This window comes from Oncorhynchus kisutch, linkage group LG27 (assembly GCF_002021735.2).
Source record: "Oncorhynchus kisutch isolate 150728-3 linkage group LG27, Okis_V2, whole genome shotgun sequence".
NCBI lineage: Eukaryota > Metazoa > Chordata > Actinopteri > Salmoniformes > Salmonidae > Oncorhynchus > Oncorhynchus kisutch.
Window position 1 is genome coordinate 33532731 of NC_034200.2, and position 22573 is coordinate 33555303.

General features: G+C 42.3%; 1 protein-coding gene across 2 annotated transcripts; it reads right to left on the reverse strand.

Annotated features, from left to right (window-relative positions):
* Positions 1–212: 212 nt before the first annotated feature.
* ccdc39 (coiled-coil domain 39 molecular ruler complex subunit) lies at positions 213–22499 on the reverse strand. 2 transcript variants are annotated; one of them, XM_031806876.1, is made up of 23 exons: positions 22191–22499; positions 21825–21944; positions 21432–21578; positions 21060–21218; positions 20761–20853; positions 20392–20520; positions 19783–19974; positions 19413–19516; positions 19076–19208; positions 18408–18602; positions 17610–17774; positions 17191–17328; positions 16836–17044; positions 15992–16115; positions 11901–12060; positions 10596–10702; positions 10055–10195; positions 9609–9788; positions 8562–8650; positions 1738–3025; positions 1126–1236; positions 951–1027; positions 213–788 (listed from the first exon to the last, which is right to left on the reverse strand). In XM_031806876.1, the coding sequence occupies exons 1-20, from the start codon at positions 22278–22280 to the stop codon at positions 2845–2847; spliced, it is 2856 nt and encodes a 951-aa protein (XP_031662736.1). In that variant the 5' UTR covers positions 22281–22499; the 3' UTR covers positions 213–788; positions 951–1027; positions 1126–1236; positions 1738–2844. The 2 variants fall into 2 exon arrangements, with proteins under 2 accessions (XP_031662736.1, XP_020318525.1); XM_020462936.2 differs by having other exon boundaries at positions 1126–1262.
* Between the last annotated feature and the right edge of the window lie 74 nt (positions 22500–22573).

Here is a 22573-nt window from a genome sequence, read left to right on the forward strand (position 1 = left end):
AATAACATAGGCCTACGTGACTTAGTTTCAAACGTCGTTCTAAAATGTACATGGTACATTTTTTACGTTGATATTTGTGAACACTCAATTCAAAACGCTTAACAACATTAATGTTTCTGTTGTAAATTAATACACCAATTGATTTAGCTTTGGAGGGAAACCCCTTGCTTGCATAAAAAAATGTGGCTAGTAGTTATCAAGGTTTAGCTTAATTTGTACACATTATCATGATTTTTTTTATGAATGAAAAAAAATTATATATACATTTTTGGGGGGTTGGGTTGGACTGTTCTTTTCAGGGAAGTCACCTTATGTTTGATATTTTAAAAAAGACTGAAGTCAGATCCATTGAATTAACATGACTGTGAGAACAGACAGTTGCAGTATTTGTAACATGTTTATAGCCAAAGAAAATATTACAGTAGTTAGGACTATTCAGTCCAACATCAAATCCATCAGAAAACACTGGAAGCAGATGACAAGATTCTATGAAAGTGGGAAAAGTTGTGACATAACTCTTGAATTACAGCTCCTCCCCCAGATGGTGATTGGAACGTGCAGCAAGTCAGTAAGTCAATGAAATTATACATTCAAATATATTATTAACATGAATATAATGACTGATAAACAGCATAAAATCATTGAAAATCTTAATCTGCAGAACATGATGTACCACTAGAACTTCAATCTGCTATGCCTTGGATCATAATCCATCAAACTTTCTGGACAGTTTTCACGGTCAGTCGAAATTTCAGATCAGGTCGCTTCGCCCGAACGATGTCGTAGATCTAGTAGAGAAAATAGATCACTATTTAGTTCAACTCAAGCTCATCTACTCTAGATCTTATTTTCCAATATAAATAATTGTATAATAGATCAATCATATGCATTGGAACTTTATATAAAATATGCTACCCGGGATATAAAGATTGATTTTTTTGTTGTTTTACCTTACTCAAGACTGGATCAGCTGTTGTCTCATTTAGCTCCTGATAAGATTGGACAGCGACCTGAAGAATTGCAAATCCTATATTTGGGCAAGAATATTCAAATTATTTCAGTAAATAAAAGACAATTAGCCGAGTATCATAATTCAATGTATTTATTTTATGCTTAAATACCCACCACTTTCCAGGGGTTTAGTACCAAAAGGTGGGTCCACATAAGGGGTAGTAAGAGTTGGAGGTGTTGTCACCTGTTTCGTGGTAGCCCTTGGTCCCATTGTAGTTGTTGAAGCTGATGGGGTAAATATTGACATGAAGCTGTATCTCTCATTAGCCTGAAATCCAAACCTGTTTTAGGCTAAACATTCCACTCCCTGTACTCCATGTCATATACAAAACATTACATTATAAGGAGTGGAATGATAGCCCAAACAGACTAGTACCCATTCTAGTATATATATTTTATGATCACAACAAGCAATACAAAAATACAAAATAAAGTCGTTTTTACAGTAGTCATCACACTTCTCTACTTCCTACTATATTTTAAATATCAGCATTTGATCCACATTTAATCATCAGATTTTTTTCAATTGAATTGTTCTATTCTTTTCCACATATCATTTTTGTTGTTGTTGACTTACTCATGCTCACTACTAATGACTGGAAGATACATATCTTCACTGATATCTGGGTTTGGTTATGCTTCAACTGTCATTGTTTTCTGGACTGAACCTCTGACATTTTCTTTTCAAATCATGAACATTAAAAACATGTTAAATTGATTACTTACCAAAGGATTGCCCTGCAGACAAAGCAACACATCCAACACAAAATAATAGGAAAAGCATGATGTTGTTTCAGACGACATAGCACCGACTGAGCTGTGATGTGGGAAGATTCTGTTCAGAGAGTCCAGTCCGTCTGACAATCTATGTTCAGCATGAGGAAGTTGACTCTTCTATTCATCGTGGGAGGGATTTGCCTTTTAAATAATGCCCAGGTTTTCAAAAATTAATTTGAGGAACAAGTGATTTCAGAAAATGGTCAAACCGCCTCCTCTTGAACTATTCTAATAGCTATGAGGAAGTTGTTCCATATATATATATATATATATATATATATATATATCTCACAAGATTTTATGTCAAAACCTCAACCAGTATTTTTTAAAGGTCCAATGAAACCGTTTTTAAAATCTCAATTACACATAATTTCTGGGTAACAATTAAGTACCTTACTGTGATTGTTTTCAATTACAATTTAAAAAATAAACAAAAATAGCTCCTTAACAAAGAGCAATTTCTCAAGCAAGCATTTGGTCACCAGGCAGGCCAAAACACCATCCCACCAAAACAGCCTTACATTTCAGGTGGTCTTTTCAAACAGCTCTTACTCTAAAAGGGCATTATCATAATTTTAACAGTATTATTCCAACCTCGTAGTGTGGAAATATATATAAACCACAGAAAACATTTATTTTTTTTGACTACATTGGGCATTTAAACAAAACTAGTGTATTATCAACTAATTGATCATTCTGACAAGCAACCATCTATTTTATTGGGATATATCCAGAAACACATTGCCAGGAGTAAAAATTAATTTAGAAAAAGTACATATTTTTCATGCACATTTACAATACAATTCTATAAAAGGTTAGCTGACAAATGGAAAATATGTGCATTTCAAAGAAAAGGTCAATCATATATTATTTAAGTGTATTTCTCATATCACTGCCAGTTGTCCCAGTTCATAAAAAAAAAAATCAACAACAACATGCAAATCAAATCAACTCACGAGTACACATTGAACAGTGACACACATTCTCTTTCCTAATGGCACTACAGTCACATTAGCCTTCTGGTGCTGTAAGTGAGGCTGTCCTATTGTGGGGTTTCTATGGGCTCTGGCGCTTGCTACTGCTGCTGCTGCTGGTGGAGCTGGGTGGATGGGAGTCCCGTGGAGAGGTGAGAGGAGGGGACGTAACGGACAACCCCAGGCCCAGCTCCAGAGTCTTAACAGGGGGAGACTGCACTGACGCCGCCCTTGGGCTGCTGCTGGCTGAAGACCCAGCTGACCTGCAATGAAACAATACAAAATACATTTAAGAAGCTATATTTTACAAGAACATATTGATATACAATGAGTGTACAAAACACTCTTTCCATGACAGACTGACCAGGTGAATCCAGATGAAAACTATTACCCCTTATTGATGTCACCTGTTAAATCAACCTTGATCAGTAGAAGACAGGTTAAGGAAGGATTTCTAAGCCTTAAGACAATTGAGACATGGATTGTGTACAGTGCATTTGTAAAGTATTCAGACCCCTTGACTTTTCCCAAATTTTGTTACATTATAGCCTTATTCTAAAATGGATTAAATGTTTTTTTCCCCCTCATCAATCTACACACAATAACCCATAATGACAATGCAAAAAAAACATTTTTAAAATGTTTGCAAATAAATCATTAAAATAAACGGAGTGTCGCTGCACAGCTATTTTCAGGTTTCTCCATGTTGATGTTTGATCGGGTTCAAGTCCAGGCTCTGGCTGGGCCACTCAAGGACATTCAGAGACTTGTCCCGAAGCTACTCCTGCGTTGTCTTGGCTGTCTGTTTAGGGTCGTTGTCCTGTTGGAAGGTGAACCTTCACCCCAGTCTGAGGTCCTGAGCACTCTGGATTAGGTTTTCATCAAGGATCTCTCTGTACTTTGCTCCATTCATCTTTCCCTCGATCCAGACTAGTCTCCCAGTCCCTGCCTCTCCCAGTCCCACAGCATGGTGCTGCCACCCCCAAGCTTCACCATAGGGATGGTGTCAGGTATTCGTCCAGACGTAATGCTTGGCATTCAGGCCAAAGAGTTCAATCTTGGTTTCATCAGACCAGAGAATCTTGTTTCTCTTGGTCTGAGAGTCCTTTAGGTGCATTTTGGCAAACTCCAAGCGGGCTGTTATGTGCCTTTTACTGAGGAGTGGCTTCCGTCTGGCCACTCTACCATAAAGGCCTGATCAGTGGAGTGCTGCAGAGATGGTTGTTGTTCTGGAATGTTCTCCCAGCTCCAGAGGAACTCCAGAGGAACTCTGGAGCTCTGTCAGAGTGAGCATTGGTCAACACCCTGACCAGGGGTGCATTCATAAATTCCCTCTGATTTCAGAGCTTTATTGTCTGAGTGTGCCAGAGAGCAGAATAACTGATGAATTTAAGAACGCTCAACACCAGCAGAATATGGCCGTAAACATTGGCAAAGAAAGCGTAATTCAATTGTTGCCAGCAGCACAGTTAGTCACCAAGGCTCTGGATAACTCTGCAAGGGCGAGTAAAATGGTTAGAGAGAGGTGTTGTCTCATTTGTGTCTGGAAGTAGCTAGCAAGCTAGCCAACTTTAGCAGTGTGCATTCTGAACGCTCCGAGAGCGAAACACTCCGGATTTACGAACAGACAATTGTACAACGCTCTGAATTTATGAATGCCCAGAGCACAGTCTGAGCCCACTCTGGCACTCCAGATTGAATTTATGTACACACCCCAAGGCCCTTCTCCCCCGATTGCTCAGTTTGGCCAGTCGGCCAGCTCTAGGAAGAGTCTTGGTGGTTCCAAACGTCTTCCATTTAAAAATGATGGAGGCCACTGTGTTCTTGGGGACCTTCAATGCTACAGAATTGTTTTTGTACCCTTCCCTAGATCTGTGCCTCAACACAATCCTGTCTCGGAGCTCTATGGACTATTCCTTCAACCTCATGGCTTGGTTTTTGCTCTGGCATGCACTGTCAACTATGTGACCTTATATAGACAGCAGTGTGCCTTTCCAAATCATGTCCAATAAATTGAATTTACCACAGATGGACTCCAATCAAGTTGTAGAAACATCTCAAGGATGATCAATGGAAACAGGATGCAACCGAGCTCAATTTTGAGTCTCATAGCAAAGGGTCTGAATACTTTTGCAAATAAGGTATCTGTTTTTTATTTATTTTGCAAACATTTCTAAAAACCTGACTTTCACTTTGACACCATATGTGAACTGGTTGCCCCCCATCTATCTTCAGAGCTCGTGCTGCTAGGTAACCTAAACTGGGACATGCTTAACACCCCGGCCATCCTACAATCTAATCTTGATGCCCTCAATCTCACACAAATTATCAATGAACCTACCAGGTACAACCCCAAAGCTGTAAACACGGGCACCCTCATAGATATCATCCTAACCAACTTGCCCTCTAAATATACCTCTGCCGTTTTCAGAGGTGTATTCTGTTTTTGGGTCTGCGATCAAACGACCACCCCTCATCACTGTCAAACGCTCCCTAAAACACTTCAGGGAGCAGGCCTTTCTAATCGACCTGGCCCGGGTATCCTGGAAGGATATTGACCTCATCCCGTTAGTAGAGGATGCCTGGTTATTGTTTTTTTATTCCTTCCAAATCATCTTAATTAATTAAGCATGCCCCATTCAATAAATTTACAACCAGGAACAGATATAGCCCTTGGTTCTCTCCAGACCTGACTTCCCTTAACCAACACAAAAACATCCTGTGGCATTCTGCATCAACATCGAACAGCCCCCGTGATGTGCAACTTTTCAGGGAAGTTAGAAACCAATATACACAGGCAGTTAGAAAAGCCAAGGCTAGCTTTTTCAAGCAGAAATTTGCTTCCTGCAACACAAACTCAAAAAAGTCCATGGAGAATAAGAGCACCTCCTCCCAGCTGCCCACTGCACTGAGGATAGGAAACTCTGTCACCACCGATAAATCCACTATAATTGAGAATTTCAATAAGCATTTTTCTTCGGCTGGCCATGCTTTCCACCTGGCTACCACTACCCCGGTCAACAGCACTGCACCCCCCACAGCAACTCACCCAAGCCTTCCCCATTCCTCCTTCTCCCAAATCATGTCAGCTGATGTTCTGAAAGAGCTGCAAAATCTGGACCCCTATAAATCAGCCAGGCTAGACTATCTGGAACCTTTCTTTCTAAAATGATCTGCCGAAATTGTTTCAACCCCTATTACTAGCCTGTTCAACCTCTCTTTCGTGTAGTCTGAGATTCCCAAAGATTGGAGCTCACAGATCACTGCACCTGTTCATAGCCCATCTGTATACAGCCCATCTATCTACCTCATCCCCATACTGTATTTATGTATTTTGCTCCTTTTGCACCCCAGTCCAGTGTTTAATTGCCATATTGTAATTACTTCGCCACCATGGCCTATTTATTGCCTTAACTCCCTTATTTGACCTTATTTGCACTCACTGTATATAGACTTTCTTCTATTTTTTCTACGATATTATTGACTGTATGTTTTGTTCATTCCATGTGTAACTCTGTGTTGTTGTATGTGTCGAACTGCTATGCTTTATCTTGGCCAGGTCGCAGTTGCAAATGAGAACTTGTTCTCAACTAGCTTAACTGGTTAACTAAAGAAAAAAAAAAAAAAAAAAAAATCCTCATCGGCAGACTCAACAGCCTTGGTTTTTCAAATGATTGCCTCGCCTGGTTCACCAACTACTTCTCTGATAGTTCAGTGTGTCAAATCGGAGGGTCTGTTGTCCGGGCCTCTGGCAGTCTCTATGGGGGTGCCACAGGTTTCAATTATTGGGCCGACTCTCTTCTCTGTATACATCAATGATGTCGCTCTTGCTGCTGGCGAGTCTCTGATCCACCTCTACGCAGACGACACCATTCTGTATACTTCTGGCCCTTCTTTGGACACTGTGTTAACAACCCTTCAGATGAGCTTCAATGCCATACAACTCTCCTTCCATGGCCTCCAACTGCTCTTAAATACAAGTAAAACTAAATGCATGCTCTTCAACCGATTGCTGCCTGCACCTGCCCGCCCATCCAGCATCACTACTCTGGACGGTTCTGACTTAGAATATGTGGACAACTACAAATACCTAGGTGTCTGGTTAGACTGTAAACTCTCCTTCCAGACTCACATGAAACATCTCCAATCCAAAGTTAAATCTAGAATTGGCTTCCTATTTCGCAACAAAGCATCCTTCACTCATGCTGCCAAACATACCCTCGTAAAACTGACCATCCTACCGATCCTCGACTTCGGCGATGTCATTTACAAAATAGCCTCCAATACCCTACTCAATAAATTGGATGCAGTCTATCACAGTGCCATCCGTTTTGTCACCAAAGCCCCATATACTACCCACCACTGCGACCTGTACGCTCTCGTTGGCTGGCCCTCGCTTCATACTCGTCACCAAACCCACTGGCTCCAGGTCATCTACAAGACCCTGCTAGGTAAAGTCCCCCCTTATCTCAGCTCGCTGGTCAACATAGCAGCACCCACCCGTAGCACGGGCTCCAGCAGGTATATCTTTCTGGTCACCCCCAAAGCCAATTCCTTCTTTGGCCGCCTCTATTTCCAGTTCTCTGCTGCCCATGACTGGAACGAACTACAAAAATCTCTGAAAATGGAAACACTTATCTCCCTCACTAGCTTTAAGAACCATCTGTCAGAGCAGCTCACAGATCACTGCACCTGTACATAGCCCAACTATAAATATCCCAAACAACTACCTCTTCCTCTACTGTATTTATTTATTTTGCTCCTTTGCACCCCAGTATTTCTACTTTGCACATTCACCTACTGCAAATCTACCATTCCAGTGTTTTACTTGCTATGTTGTATTTACTTCGGCACCATGACCTATTTATTGCCTTTACCTCCCTTCTCACCTCATTTGCTCACATTGTATATAGACTTATTTTTCTACTGTATTATTACTGTGTTGTTGTTGTATGTGTCGACCTGCTTTGCTTTATCTTGGCCAGGTCGCAGTTGTAAATGAATAACTGTTCTCAACTTGCCTACCTGGTTAAATAAATGCAAATTATTGATTTATTTTTATTTAAAAAATTATGGGGTATTGTGTGTAGATTGATGGGGAAAGAAATTGATTTAATCCATTTAAAAATAAGACTAACACAATGTGGAAAAGGGGAAGGGGTCTGAATACTTTCCGAATGCACTGTATGTATGCCATTCAAAGGGTGAATGGGCAAGACAAAAGATGAAGTGCGTTTTGAACGGTGTATGGTAGTAGGTTGACACCGGTTTGTGTCAAGAACTGCTACGCTGCTGGGTTTTTCACTCTCAACAGTTTCCCGTGTATATCAAGAATGGTCCACCACCCAAAAGAAATCCAGCCAACTTCACACAACTGTGGGAAACATTGGAGTCAACATGGGCCAGCATCCCTGTGGAATGCTTTCGACACCTTGTAGAGTCCTTGCACTGACAAATTGAGGCTGTTCTGAAGGTATTCCTAATGTTTTGTACACTCTGTGTAAATTATCAGGAGATATTATTGGAAACTTTGAGATTCAGAAATAACAGTATGGACAATTCCGTTGTAGCAATCTAAAAACAAGGCATCCAAAAAACAACTAAACAGGAAAAACCTTTGGGGTTTTAAAAATGTGTCAGGAAGAAAAGGAATATAGCTTTCAGATATGTCCCTAACTGTGAGTCTCTCATTTTTTTACCCGTTGGCCCCCAAAAAGTATCTCTAGAGGGTATTTGGCCACGGAGTGTATATTGTAGACCCCTGAGCTAGATAGACTGTGTAAAATAGTTGTGACGTACCTGAGAGAGACGGAGCTGCGAGCAGAGTTAGTCTTTGAGCTCTGTCGGCTGGCAGGGGTGGAGGCAGGAGACGGCAGGGGCAAGTTGGCCTGGGACACATACAGTACACACAAATTAAATTAGACCTTTTTAAGTCCTGAGTAAAAGGCCATCCAAAATTAGACTTAATGGGATGGGTCAACTTCTTGTTTGCTTTTAGAGTGAGTTGCCAGAAATTGATTAGTTTAGATTTATTAGATTGGTTTGAAACATAGCTATCCCTAAAACCTTACATTTTGCATTTCCTTGAATCAACTAACATCAGGGCAATTCGCTGTCAGAATTTCAGAATGTCATTGCCTTGTCCAACTCTACAAGGCTAAAAAGGTATAATTCACACACCTACACTTTTAGAAAATTTCACAACAAAGGGTTGTGAAAAATGTTAATTTACTGGTTTCACATGAACATCGTATTAGTGAAAGGATTCTACTTTGATTCTACTAATTGAAGAACCCATCTTGGTTCTAGGTGGCATCTTTTTTCAAAGACTGTATTATCAGGTGTATGAAGAAAAACATCATACTCTTTTTTTTTTTCTCTCCCCAATTTCGTGGTATCCAATTGTTACTACTATCTTGTCTCATCGCTACAACTCCCGTACGGGCTCGGGAGAGACGAAGATTGAAAGTCATGCGTCCTCCGATACACAACCAAGCCGCACTGCTTCTTAACACAGCGCGCATCCAACCCGGAAGCCAGCCGCACCAATGTGTTGGAGGAAACACAGTGCACCTGGCAACCTTGGTTAGAGCGCACTGCGCCCGGCCCGCCACAGGAGTCGCTGGTGCGAGATGAGACAAGGATATCCCTACCGGCCAAGCCCTCCCTAACCCGGACGACGCTAGGCCAATTGTACGTCGCCCCACGGACCTCCCGGTCGCGGCCGGTTATGACAGAGCCTGGGCACGAACCCAGAGTCTCTGATGGCACAGCTGGCGCTGCAGTACAGTGCCCTTAACCACTGCGCCACCCGGGAGGCCCTACTTTTTATAGTAAAAAGGCTACCTGAACAAAGTACATGTGTAGAGCTGATCTGAGGTCAGGTTGTTCCTCCATGGCAACCAGCAGCATCTTGTTGATATTCTTATTGAAGTCCTTCAGCTCCCTCAGCTCAATGTCCCTCTCCTCAAATGTCTCCTCCTTGGCCTTCTTGGCTGACCGGATCTCTTTGGTCAGTTTGGAGCACTGTCATGGAGGATAGCAAGGGATGAACACAGAGCAGTGATAAGTAGGGCCAGGATTTTTTCCTGACCCTATGACCAACTAATGTTTATGACTGCCTATGACAGACGTTATATGTCTTGTGTAGCTGTTATAAAGGCTTTATGAATGCATACATAAGGGGGCTACAGTAAAGTACATTTCATATTTCATGTTTTTCTTTCGTCATTGAAGAATGGTGTGAACTCACTTGTTGCGATGGTGTGAATTGTTGGGTGGTGGTATCAAACCTGCTTAGTGACCCTGTGGAGTTTCTCCTGCTGGGAAACCAGTTCTCTGTTCAGAGACATGATATGTGACTGGGTCTCTTCAGTCCTCACATTCTGAATGGCCTCCTCTTGAAGCAGGTTGTCGAGTGTATTGTTCATGCCCTTCCGATTTAAATCACACACATGGACGCACACACACATACACACACACAGTTATGATTGCACTGTCTGGTAGTTAAGAGTGAGTTGTCAGACAAGTCTATATTGGACCTGTTGTTCTTGGACACGAGCAGCCAATGTAAGGCGTGTGATGAAGACAAAAGAGATCATGATAGGGCTTAGGACATATCTAACACACTGTACATGGGAAAGGCAGAGAGAGACAGAGAGGTAAAGTAACAACATGGAAATGAAGTACACAAAAGATGATTCTACTCCAGTTTCATGTGAGAAGATGATGGCCTGGTGGAAAACCCATGCTCACATCAAGTCTAGGACCAGGAGTTTTAGTAGTCCAGTAAAACTCCTGACCCCAGTCATGGTTGGTTTGGTGGAGAAGTACCTGAATGTCCTCCTGCAGTTCTCGGATCTGCCTCCTCTTGTACTTGTACTTCTCCTCAGCAGCTCTCTTCTGCTCATCCAGCTTCAGTTTCTCCTGATACTCTTCACCTTCAAAACAGAGTTTTGGGTTCATTGTTAACTTCTATAAAAACATTAAAGGGTTGTACCAACACACTTTACAGCATGAAGCAAGAAATAAAAACCAAAACAGAGTTTAAAAGGAAGGCCTCCCGAGTGGCGCAGCAGTCTAAGGCACTGCAGTGCTTGAGGTGTCACTACAGATCCAGGTTCAATCTCAGGCTGTGTCGCAGCCGGCCGCGAATGGGAGACCCATGAGGTGACGCACAATTGGCCCACCGTCGTCCGGGAACCATTTGGCTGGCCAGGATGCCCTTGTCCCATCGCGCTATAGCGAATCCTGTGGCGGGCCAGGCACATGCACAGTGACCCTTCTCCAGTTGTGAGGTGTTTCCTCCGACACATTGGTGCGGCTGGCTTCCAGGTTAAGCGGGCACTGTGTCAAGAAGCAGTGCGGCTTGGCGGGGTCGTGTTTCGGAGGACGCATGGCTCTCGACCTTCACCTCGTCCGCACAGGAGTTGCAACGATGGGACAAGACGAACTACCAATCGGGGAGAAAAAGGAGTAAAAAACTAAAACAAAGAGTATAAAAGGATCTGAACAGAACAACAGTACAAAACAACCACCACATTAAAGTTATAAAATAGTTTATAAATAGTATATCCTCTCATCTGATTATGTTGGGTTTTCCCTTCATAGATATAGAACACTGATAACATTGATGCTTGCGTTACTATGGTGAAGGCATAGAGTCAATATTTATTGCTGGCATATTTGTGTCATCTTTTTGGGGGGGAGGGGGAGGCATAGAGTCCGAGGCTCAATCTCTAGCCACTTTAATAATTGGATGTAATAAATGTATCATTAGTTACTTAAACAATGACACTTTATATAATGTTTACATACCCTACATTACTCACGTCATATGTATATAATGTACTCTATACCATCTACTGCATCTTGCCTATGCAGTTCGGCCATCGCTCATCCATATATTTATATGTACACATTCTTAATCATTCCTTTACACTTGTGTGTATAAGGTAGTTGTTGTGAAATTGTTAGATTACTTGTTAGATATTACTGCATGGTCGGAACTAGAAGCACAAGCATTTCGCTACACTCGCATTAACATCTGCTAATCATGTGTATGTGACCAATAACATTTGATTTGATTTGTTGGAATCAGTTTATCTCACAGGGAACCTTTCCTCATACAGTACGCACTGGACTCAGTCACTTTGTTGAAGGATTTGCGATAGGTTGTGTTGCGGCTGTTGACGACGTGGAGAGTGTTCTCCAGTGCTCGGATCTCCTTCTCCATCTTGCGGATCTTGGCGTCCAAATCGTCTCCCTCACGTTGGAGCTCCTCTTTCTCTTGGGCAGCCTTATGAAAAGCACATCACCCACGGTAGAAAGTAAAATGGTACAACGTTTTTCTCAATTGATTTGTAAACAAAGTTCCATGTTCTCAAAACAATTAACAACTGTCAAAACTACAGTTGCAAGAAAAAGTATGTGAACCCTTTGGAATTACCTGGATTTCTGCATAAATTGGTCAAGAAATGTGATCTGATCTTCCTCTAAGTCACAACAATAGACAAACACAGTGTGCTTAAACTAATAACACACAAATGATTGTATTTTTCTTGTCTATATTGAATACATAATTTAAACATTCAGTATAGGTTGAAAAAAGTATGTGAACCCCTAGGCTAATGACTTCTCCAAAAGCTAATTGGAGTCAGGAGTCAGCTAACCTGGAGTCCAATCAATGAGACGAGATTGGAGATTTTGGTTAGAGCTGCCCTGGAATATAAAAAACGCTCACAAAATCAGATTTTGCTATTCACATGAAGCATTGCCTGATGTGAAATATGCCTCGAACAAAAGAGATCTCAAAAGACCTAAGATTAAGAATGGTTGACTTGCATAAAGCTGAAAAGGGTTACAAAAGTATCTCTAAAAGTCCACCGTAAGACAAATTGTCTATAAATGGAGAAAGTTCAACACTGTTGCTACTCTCCCTAGGAGTGGCTGTCCTGCAAAGATGACTGCAAGAGCACAGCGCAGCTCAATGAGGTTAAGAATAATCCTAGTGTCAGCTAAAGACTTACAGAAATCTCTGGAACATGCTAACTTCTCTGTTGACGAGTCCACAACAAGTAAAACACTAAAGAATGGTGTTCATGGGAAGTCACCATGGAAGAAGCCAATGCTGTCCAAAAAAAACATTGCTGCACTTCTGAAGTTCGCAAAAGAGCACCTGGATGTTCCACAGCGCTACTGGCTAAATATTCTGTGGACAGATGAAACTACAGTTGAGTTGTTTGGAAGAAACACAACATCAAAACCTCATCCCAACTGTAAAGTATGGTGAAGGGAGCATCATGGTTTGGGCTCCTTTGCTGTGCCAGGGCCTGGACAACTTGCTATCATCGCCGGAAAAATTAATTCCCATGTTTATCAAATCAAATCAAATGTATTTATATAGCCCTTCGTACATCAGCTGATATCTCAAAGTGCTGTACAGAAACCCAGCCTAAAACCCCAAACAGCAAGCAATGCAGGTGTAGAAGCACGGTGGCTAGGAAAAACTCCCTAGAAAGGCCAATACCTAGGAAGAAACCTAGAGAGGAACCAGGCTATGTGGGGTGGCCAGTCCTCTTCTGGCTGTGCCGGGTGGAGATTATAACAGAACATGGCCAAGATGTTCAAATGTTCATAAATGACCAGCATGGTCGAATAATAATAAGGCAGAACAGTTGAAACTGGAGCAGCAGCACAGTCAGGTGGAAGTTGAAACTGGAGCAGCAGCATGGCCAGGTGGACTGGGGACAGGAAGGAGTCATCATGTCAGGTAGTCCTGGGGCATGGTCCTAGGGCTCAGGTCCTCCGAGAGAGAGAAAGAAAGAGAGAAGGAGAGAATTAGAGAACGCACACTTAGATTCACACAGGACACCGAATAGGACAGGAGAAGTACTCCAGATATAACAAACTGACCCCAGCCCCCCGACACATAAACTACTGCAGCATAAATACTGGAGGCTGAGACAGGAGGGGTCAGGAGACACTGTGGCCCCATCCGAGGACACCCCCGGACAGGGCCAAACAGGAAGGATATAACCAAGACATTTTGCAGGAGAATGTAAGGCTCTGTCCCCCAATTGAAGCTCAACAGAAGTTGTGTGATGCAACAGGACAACGACCCAAAACACAGAAGTAAATCAACAAAAGAATGGCTTCAACAGAAGAAAATCCTGACCTCAACCCGATGGAGATGCTATGGCATGACCTCAGGAGTGGTTCACACCAGACATCCCAAGAATATTGCTGAACTGAAACAGTTTTGTAAATAGGAATGGTCCAAAATTCCTCCTGACCGTTGTGCAGGTCTGATCCACAACTATAGAAAACGTTTGGTTGAGGTTATTGCTGCCAAAGGAGGGTCAACCAGTTATTTAATCCAAGGGTTCACATACCATACTTTTCCCACGCTGCACTGTGAATGTTTACACGGTGTGTTCAATAAAGACATAAAAAACGTATCATTGTTTGTGTTATTAGAGATTAAGCAGACTGTGTTTGTCTATTGTTGTCAAATTATATGACCGATTTATGCAGAAATCCAGGTAATTCCAAAGAGTTCACATACAGTAGGGAGAACAAGTATTTGATACACTGCCGATTTTGAAGGTTGGTTTTGGTTTTGGAGCATGTAGAGGTCTGTAATTTTTATCAAAAATCCAGAAAATCACATTGTATGATTTTTAAGTAATTAATTTGCATTTTATTGCATGACATAAGTATTTGATCACCTACCAACCAGTAAGAATTCCGGCTCTCACAGACCTGTTAGTTTTTCTTTAAGAAGCCCTCCTGTTCTCCACTCATTACCTGTATTAACTGCACCTGTTTGAACTCGTTACCTGTATAAAAGACACCTGTCCACACACTCAATCAAACAGACTCCAACCTCTCCACAATGGCCAAGACCAGAGAGCTGTGTAAGATCATCAGGGATAAAATTGTAGACCTGCACAAGGCTGGGATGGGCTACAGGACAATAGGCAAGCAGCTTGGTGAGAAGGCAACAACTGTTGGTGCAAATATTAGAAAATTGAAGAAGTTCAAGATGACGGTCAAACACCCTCGGTCTGGGGCTCCATGCAAGATCTCACCTCGTGGGGCATCAATGATCATGAGGAAGGTGAGGGATCAGCCCAAAACTACACGACAGGACCTGGTCAATGACCTGAAGAGAGATGGGACCACAGTCTCAAAGAAAACCATTAGTAACACACTACACCGTCATGGATTAAAATCCTGCAGCGCACGCAAGGTCCCCATGCTCAAGCCAGCGCATGTCCAGGCCCGTCTGAAGTTTGCCAATGACCATCTGGATGATCCAGAGGAGGAATGGGAGAAGGTCATGTGGTCTGATGAGACACAAATGTAGCTTTTTGGTCTAAACTCCACTCGCCGTGTTTGGAGGAAGAAGAAGGATGAATACAACCCCAAAAACACCATCCCAACCGTGAAGCATGGAGGTGGAAACATCATTCTTTGGGGATGCTTTTCTGCAAAGGGGACAGGACGACTGCACCGTATTGAGGAGAGGATGGATGGGGCCATGTATTGCGAGATCTTGGCCAACAACCTCCTTGCCTCAGTAAGAGCATTGAAAATGGGTCGTGGCCTGGTCTTTCAGCATGACAACGACCCGAAACACACAGCCAGGGCAACTAAGGAGTGGCTCCGTAAGAAGCATCTCAAGGTCCTGGAGTGGCCTAGCCAGTCTCCAGACCTGACCCAATAGAACATCTTTGGTGGGAGCTGAAAGTCCGTATTGCCCAGCGACAGCCCCAAAACCTGAAGGATCTGGAGAAGGTCTGTATGGAAGAGTGGGCCAAAATCCCTGCTGCCGTGTGTGCAAACCTGGTCAAGAACTACAGGAAATGTATGATCTGTAATTGCAAACAAAGGTTTCTGTACCAAATATTAAGTTCTGCTGTATCAAATACTTATGTCATGAAATAAAATGCAAATTAATTACATAAAAATCATACTATGTGATTTTCTGGATTTTTGTTTTAGATTCCATCTCTCACAGTTGTGTACCTATGATAAAAATTGCAGACCTCTACATGCTTTGTAAGTAGGAAAACCTGCAAAATCGGCAGTGTATCAAATACTTGTTCTCCCAACTGTACTTTTTCTTGACACTGTATATATTTTTTCACAATAAGCCAAATCAATTATTAACTGAAGCAATAGTTGGCTGGTGAAATTTTTTTGGTGTCTGAAGGAATTCTCACCTTGATCACATAATAAGCCTGTGATTTTTCCTCTTCTCCCTCGGGAGCAGCCATTGAGACAGTCATAATCTCATAGCGTTTCCTCATCTTGTCGACCTTGGACAGTCTCTCATGCACCTCAGCACTGAAATTAACCAATCAATGTATGCATAGAATAATTTGAGAGTGCTCTTCCCGACCATTGACGGCCTGATAAATCCTACCCCCGTAAACCTATGTGTAATTTCCTCCACATTTAAAATGTGCTGAGCTTGAGGCATATTTCAGAGAAGTTTTTATTGTTATTCTTATGTAGTAAATATTTTAGTTTCCATTTTCATTGTTTTGATTTATTTTTTCTTGTGACGCACATTGCATTGCATGTCTGAAATGTGCTGTATAAATAAAGCTTGATTTGATTAGATATAGAATATACACAATGGCTCAAAACACCAAGTGTCCAGCTATCCTATGTTCAATTCATTGGACATCTTTCTTTTCAAGTGCCGCATTAGCCCTGGGCAAAACAAACACAACCCCCCTCGTATGGCACTGGATCATCAAGCCCTGTATTCAGAGAGCATCTCAGAGTAGGAGTGCTGATCTGGAATCAGTCCCCCCCTCCCGTCCATACAATCTTATTCATTATGATCTAAAATACTCTATCTGAATATGGGCCCAGGTATGTTAGTACTGGGAAGGAGAAAAGGCCTGCAAACCCTGTGGATCCCCATGACCAGGTTCAGGGTTTAAAGGCATCAGATAAATAGCCCCCACAGCCAAAATCCCAAAGTATCCCTTTAAGAACACGTCACTATACTGTATGGGTAATAGGGTATCTTTTGGGAGCCCGTCTTAGACATACCTGAGTCCTTGGCGCTCCTGGTCAGTGATCTTGACCTGCTTGTTGAGCATCTCCCGGTGCGCTTTAATCTCCTCCTCCCGTTCCCTCATAGCCGTCTGCAGCTGCAGCCGCCGCTTCTCCAGCGAGAGCACGCTGTCCGCCTTGTTGTACAGCAGGTCACGCAGACGCTTGATCTCCAGCTTCAGGATGTTGTCCTCCACCATGGTGTCCTGAAGGTCAAAGGTCAGAGGCAACGAGTGGCTGTGTAAGAGTATGAGTTTCACATAATCGTTTTATTTAATAAGATTGATAAAGTCAAGGTTGGCTGAGTAAAACTGCAGTGACAGTGACTGTGTGTGTGCGCCTGCGTTCTCACCTGCTTCTTGAGCCGGAGCTTCTTCAGTTCCTTGTCGGAGATGTGGTTGAACAGGTGCAGCTCCTCGATCTTGGTGGTTAGGTCACTCTTCTCAGCTCCTGTCTTCTCCGCCTCTTTCCTCACACAGCGAATATCATCCTGTCAGACGACAGAAACAGTAAAATCACAGAATGTCTATAAATATTTTTTTATGATTAGTTAAAATGTAATTATATGGTAACTGTAAATAGAGACTAATTTGAAAACATAGAAAATCTGAGATTAAAAACCACCAACAATTTTTGATGATTTCTATGATAAGATAGGGTTGCAAGAAATAGTCTTCCTACTTTTAAGGTGACAAAAAAAAACTGAAATACCCAAATCATCAGGAAAAATAGTATCAAGAACATTCTACAGTACAAGAGAGGTCTGTCCACCTGGAGCTTCTTGAGTTGGGTGGTGAGCATGGTGGCTGTCCTCTTCTTCTCTTCCAGCCTGTGGGCCAGCTTTTGGGCCTTCTTCTCCAGGACCTGCTTCTCCTCTGTGTTCACCTCGCCACGCAGACGCAACATCTTCCTCTCCAGCAGCTGGATCTGGAAGTCCTGGAGTAGCAAAGTTTGAGGTGGAGAGGGAGTTAGTGATGTACCCACTACACCAAGCATACACCTCAAGACCAGCTGTATAGGTCATGAAGAGGGCACGACAACACCTTTCCCCCCCTCAAGACACTGAAAAGATTTGATTTGTTTACCCTATTGGTAGAGGGAGATGTGATGACATTAGGGCGAACACTAGCTATAACGGTCATGGTGGTAGAAATAGATAATGATCATATGACAGTGGTCTAAGGGCTATCTGAAAGCGTCTGTTGAATGACCATGCTGTTATTACTATTCAAGTGGAATGTTATTTGTCACACGCGCCGATTACAACAGACCTTACAGTGAAATGCTTAATTACAAGCCCTTAACCAACAAAGCAGTTAAGAAAAATATATGAGTTAAGAAAAAAACATTTACTAAATAAACGAAAGTAAAAAATAAAAGAACAACAATAAAATAACAATAACGAGGCTATATACAGGGGGTACAGGTTAGTCGAGGTAATTGATGTAATATGTACACGTAGGTAGGGGTAAAGTGACTATGCATAGATAATAAACAGGGTGGGTATTGCATATTGTTAGTGATAGGAAAATAACAATTAGAGAAAGACTAGTGTTTCTGCTGTCTAGCCTGGTTGTAGATGATCTCCTGCTGCTTGAGGGAGTTCTGGTCCAGTTTACTGAGGCGGCTGTCCAGGTTGGAGAGAGCCACCCGGCTCCCAGAGAGCACGGCCATGGAGTCTTTCTCCTTCAACCTCAGGGCCTGTACCTCCTGGCTCTCACGGAACAGCAACTCGCGGTGGCGGTGCAGCTGGGCATCCATGTCCTGCAGCCCACGACAGACGCAGAATGAGACAGTTCACCACAACATGGTCATGAGTACATTAACCAACACAATGTGACACTGAAGTCAACACATGGTTCATCAGCTCCAAAGAAAGACATCCGAGATGTTTCCCTGGTTGGCAAAATTATGAAAGAGAACCAATACACAATGTAACACTACATTCCTCATGGGAATGAATAGAATGACATCAGCGCATCTAAATGAAAATAACTAAATGTGAGAATACAGTCAGTCAGAATAGGATTTAATGTATCAGTTTGATTGATACAATGTTCATATACTTCTAAATATCTAGCGATATCGAGTTCATATTGTGACCATTGCAAGGTAAAATGCACAGGTTAGCTCAACGCAACCGCAGCCTGCCATCCCAGTACCATGCAGACACTCTTTCCGATAAACATACTGATATTATAACAAAAACATAGTTTTATCATGCGGAGTGCACTCACTTTGATAGTTTGCTCCTCTTCCTTCAGTACTTGCTCCATCTGAGCAGCCCTCTCCTCCACGCTGAGGGTCGTCTCAGTCACTGTCTTCAGCTTCTCCTCCAGGGCTGTGTTATGAAGCTTGGCCCCCTTTACCCTGGACCAGGTTTACACACACACACACACACACACACACACACACACACACACACACACACACACACACACACACACACACACACACACACACACACACACACACACACACCAGAACTAGTGAGAGGGTGGGTGTTCCACAGAATTACATATAGAATTATTCCTATTTGACTGGTACTGAGGCCTGCCAATCTCTATGTCTCACTTGTTGTTTTTGTCCTGGATGTCCTTTTTCATGTTGGCTAGCTGGGACCTCATGGACTCGACATCAGTAGCTGCTCTGTCCACTGTCCCTTTCAGACTCTCCAACTAGAAAGAGATACGTGATAATAACATATAAGACAAGCCATCATTCCCATAGAAAGAATTCATACAGAATAAAAATACCTGTCAGCAGAAAGCTGACTTTTTTAATCATTTTCTTGAACAAGACACTATAAATGTAATTACATGCATATAAATGCTGATGAATTGCTGATGAATTGCAATGTTATAATGCCTGTAAATACTAATTTGTTAATGTTTCGTCCTGGGAAGAAAGCTCGGGACAACAGACACACAACAGACAGACTCACCTCGTCCTGTAGTCTGGTGCGGTTACTCTCCTGCTCCTGGAACTCCCGTCTCAGCTTGGCCGCCTGCCGGTCGGCCATGGCTATCTTCTTCTCGTACTCCTTGTTGTTCTCAGTCTCGCTCTCCAGGAAGGCCTTCTTCTCCTTGATCACTCCATTCCTCTCTCTGATGTCCTGGTTGACTTGGGTGAGGAGCTGGAAATATATAGCAAAATCCATTGCTTACATTGTCAGACCATTATTTTTAGAAACTTCACAGTTGTACATCAGTCACTTTCATGTAGCCTTTTTTATGATTTTGATGGACTAATCTTAAGAAGGTGTCGTAATATGAAAAGGGGAGTTGAAACAGTGTTGTTTCAACTATAAAATACCTATAAAACACATGTAATCGTTTCTGGACCAAGTGAATATGTGAAAAAGTAAACTAGTGTCTTTAATAGTTTCAAACTGCTATAATATTCCTAGCCTAGTTGAAATAGACAAAATGATAGTGAAGCAAAGTGAGTGTAGCATTCAATCTGGTTTATCCAGGCTATGATATCCCATGTCATCTCAAATATTGTATGACTGACTGACTGTAATGACTGCAGGCTGCCATCTAGTGGTTACCATTGAACACTGCTGCATCTCGCTATCTCTTTTCTTCATCTGCTCGATGGTGTTCTCCCACTGGTGGATCAGCTCCTGTCTCTCTAGGTGAGCCTGGCGGAAGTTTTCTGCTGTCTTATCCAGACCAATCTGTTGGCAGAGCACAACTACAATACATGAGACACACTCTGATGGATATCAACAAGGAAGAATAAATGCTTTCTGTTTGATGTGGGAAGTATAAATCTGTAGTGTGTCAACAATGGACACACAGTAGCTTAAATGTCAACAAAATATTCTTTGTTGCGGGTGATTGAACATTGACTGATATTCCTGTGTTGTTCTGTACTAGTTAATGTACTGAACTGTAAGATAGCTGGTGTTTTAGACCTGTGCTGATATGGTCTCAGTCAGTTCGTTGTCCAGTGCCTTGTGCTTTTGGTTGGCCTCAAGCGTCATCTTCTCTATCAACAAAGTGAGCTCCTGTAAACAAAGAATGCAAACAGTAGTTTAGAAAATAGATTGTTGTACTGTTCATTATGAATATTCCATTGTCAGTGAACTGTTCATTCTAGAGGATCCTGAAAGGAATGTAGTTGCTTGCCACTGTAACTGAGATCCAAGACCACACAGGGTACCCGGGATTTCGTACCCCCATCAGTCGGTCACTCACAACACCCATGACGTACCCGTATCCTGCTCTCATCCTGCTGGGCGTACTTGATGATGGCCATGGTGTCCTCGTCCTTGTGTGCCGACTCCTCAAGCCAGGCATCCAGGGTCTGCTGGTCCCAATTCAGCTGGCTTTTTAGCTCTTCCAGCTTCTGGGTGGCTTTGAAGATGTTGTTCTGAGGAAACAGATGGCTAGACATTTATCTAATACAGTGGAACATACACTGAATATATTGTATGTTCTGGTGAATACTAGCAGTTGGAAATAGAACTACAGGCCAGAGAATTCTCAGTCATGGAGAGAGAGAGAAAGAGACCCAATGCTGTTTTGAGGAAAGACCTCTATTTTAGAACAGAAAGACCAGGATGTTGATGGTACGTAGAATAACCTCTTGTGCATTCTTCTTCTCCCTCAGAGCTCCAAGCTCGTTGTCCAGCTGTGCAATCTCCTGACGCAGGCGGCCCACCTCCCTCTCTGCCAGGGCCTTGAAATGCATCTCCGACTCAGTCTCTTTCTCCCTGGCTTTGCACAGAGCCTGATACAGTACAGATAAAAATAAACCAGTTATAGGACAGCATTTCAAAGTTGTTGCAAAACGATTACTGTCATACCTGTGTTCGCATGGCATTATTAATTCATCCTTGCATAAACATAATTACTTAGCAATATAACTACCAGTCATACAGTAATGGGTGTAGATCTATGCATGAGCTAAATAGTTTTGGGTCAGAACCTCAGAAGTCTATTTTCATGGAATTCCAAAATGGGCAAGTAGCTTTACCTGAGTTTGAGATAACTCCTGCCTAACATTTGTCAGGTGTTCAGCCATGGCTTGTATTCTATCCTTGTATCCACCAAGTTTGTTCTCCAGTTGTAACTTCTGATTTAGTTTCATTTGAAGCTGTGGAGAGGCAGGAAGTGCAAATGACAGTCATATTTCACATTGGACTGATGTTCATCCCAGGTCACGTTACCTGTTTCGTTTTAGCTAGCTAACGTTCGCTAACTAACTTAGATCCCTACCAACTGTCCGCTATGTAACTGGGGCAAAAATATTTCGATTTATATAAAATACAGATGAAACAAATGAAATGTCAGATATTCTGGTACAGATAATCTAATAAACTGTTAGCTAACAGACACTTACCTCATCTTCCAAACCTTTATTTTCTGCATTGGCAACTGGGATGGCAAAGCCCTCGTCCCAGCCTACCTCGGATAAAAGTATGTTCGACATTTTTTCTGTATGACTAAATTCCAAGTTTTAGAACTGAATATCAAGCCAGCCCAATATGCCAACTAATTATTTACAATAAGTAATAAATTTCTACTTTGTTCAATTTTTTTGACAACTTGTAAAGGGTGATACAAAACCGCCGTGTTGTCAATGCTGGCCCCTAGCAACCGTGTCAGGTGGTTAGTTACCACATCATCCGGTTGTAAAATAAAATCGCACGCGTCACAAGAGGGCCACACAACTACCACCACTTGGCAATGCATGCTACCGTAAGTCACTGTACTGAGTTTATC

Coding starts and splice junctions, on each gene's coding strand:
- ccdc39 (XM_031806876.1), bottom strand. CDS start 22,280: ATGTCGAACATACTTTTATCCGAGGTAGGCTGGGACGAGGGCTTTGCC. Junction 18,603..19,075: donor AAGAGGAGCAAACTATCAAA/GTGAGTGCACTC, acceptor CGTGGGCTGCAG/GACATGGATGCCCAGCTGCA. Junction 9,789..10,054: donor TCCACAGGGTCACTAAGCAG/GTTTGATACCAC, acceptor CCTCCATGACAG/TGCTCCAAACTGACCAAAGA.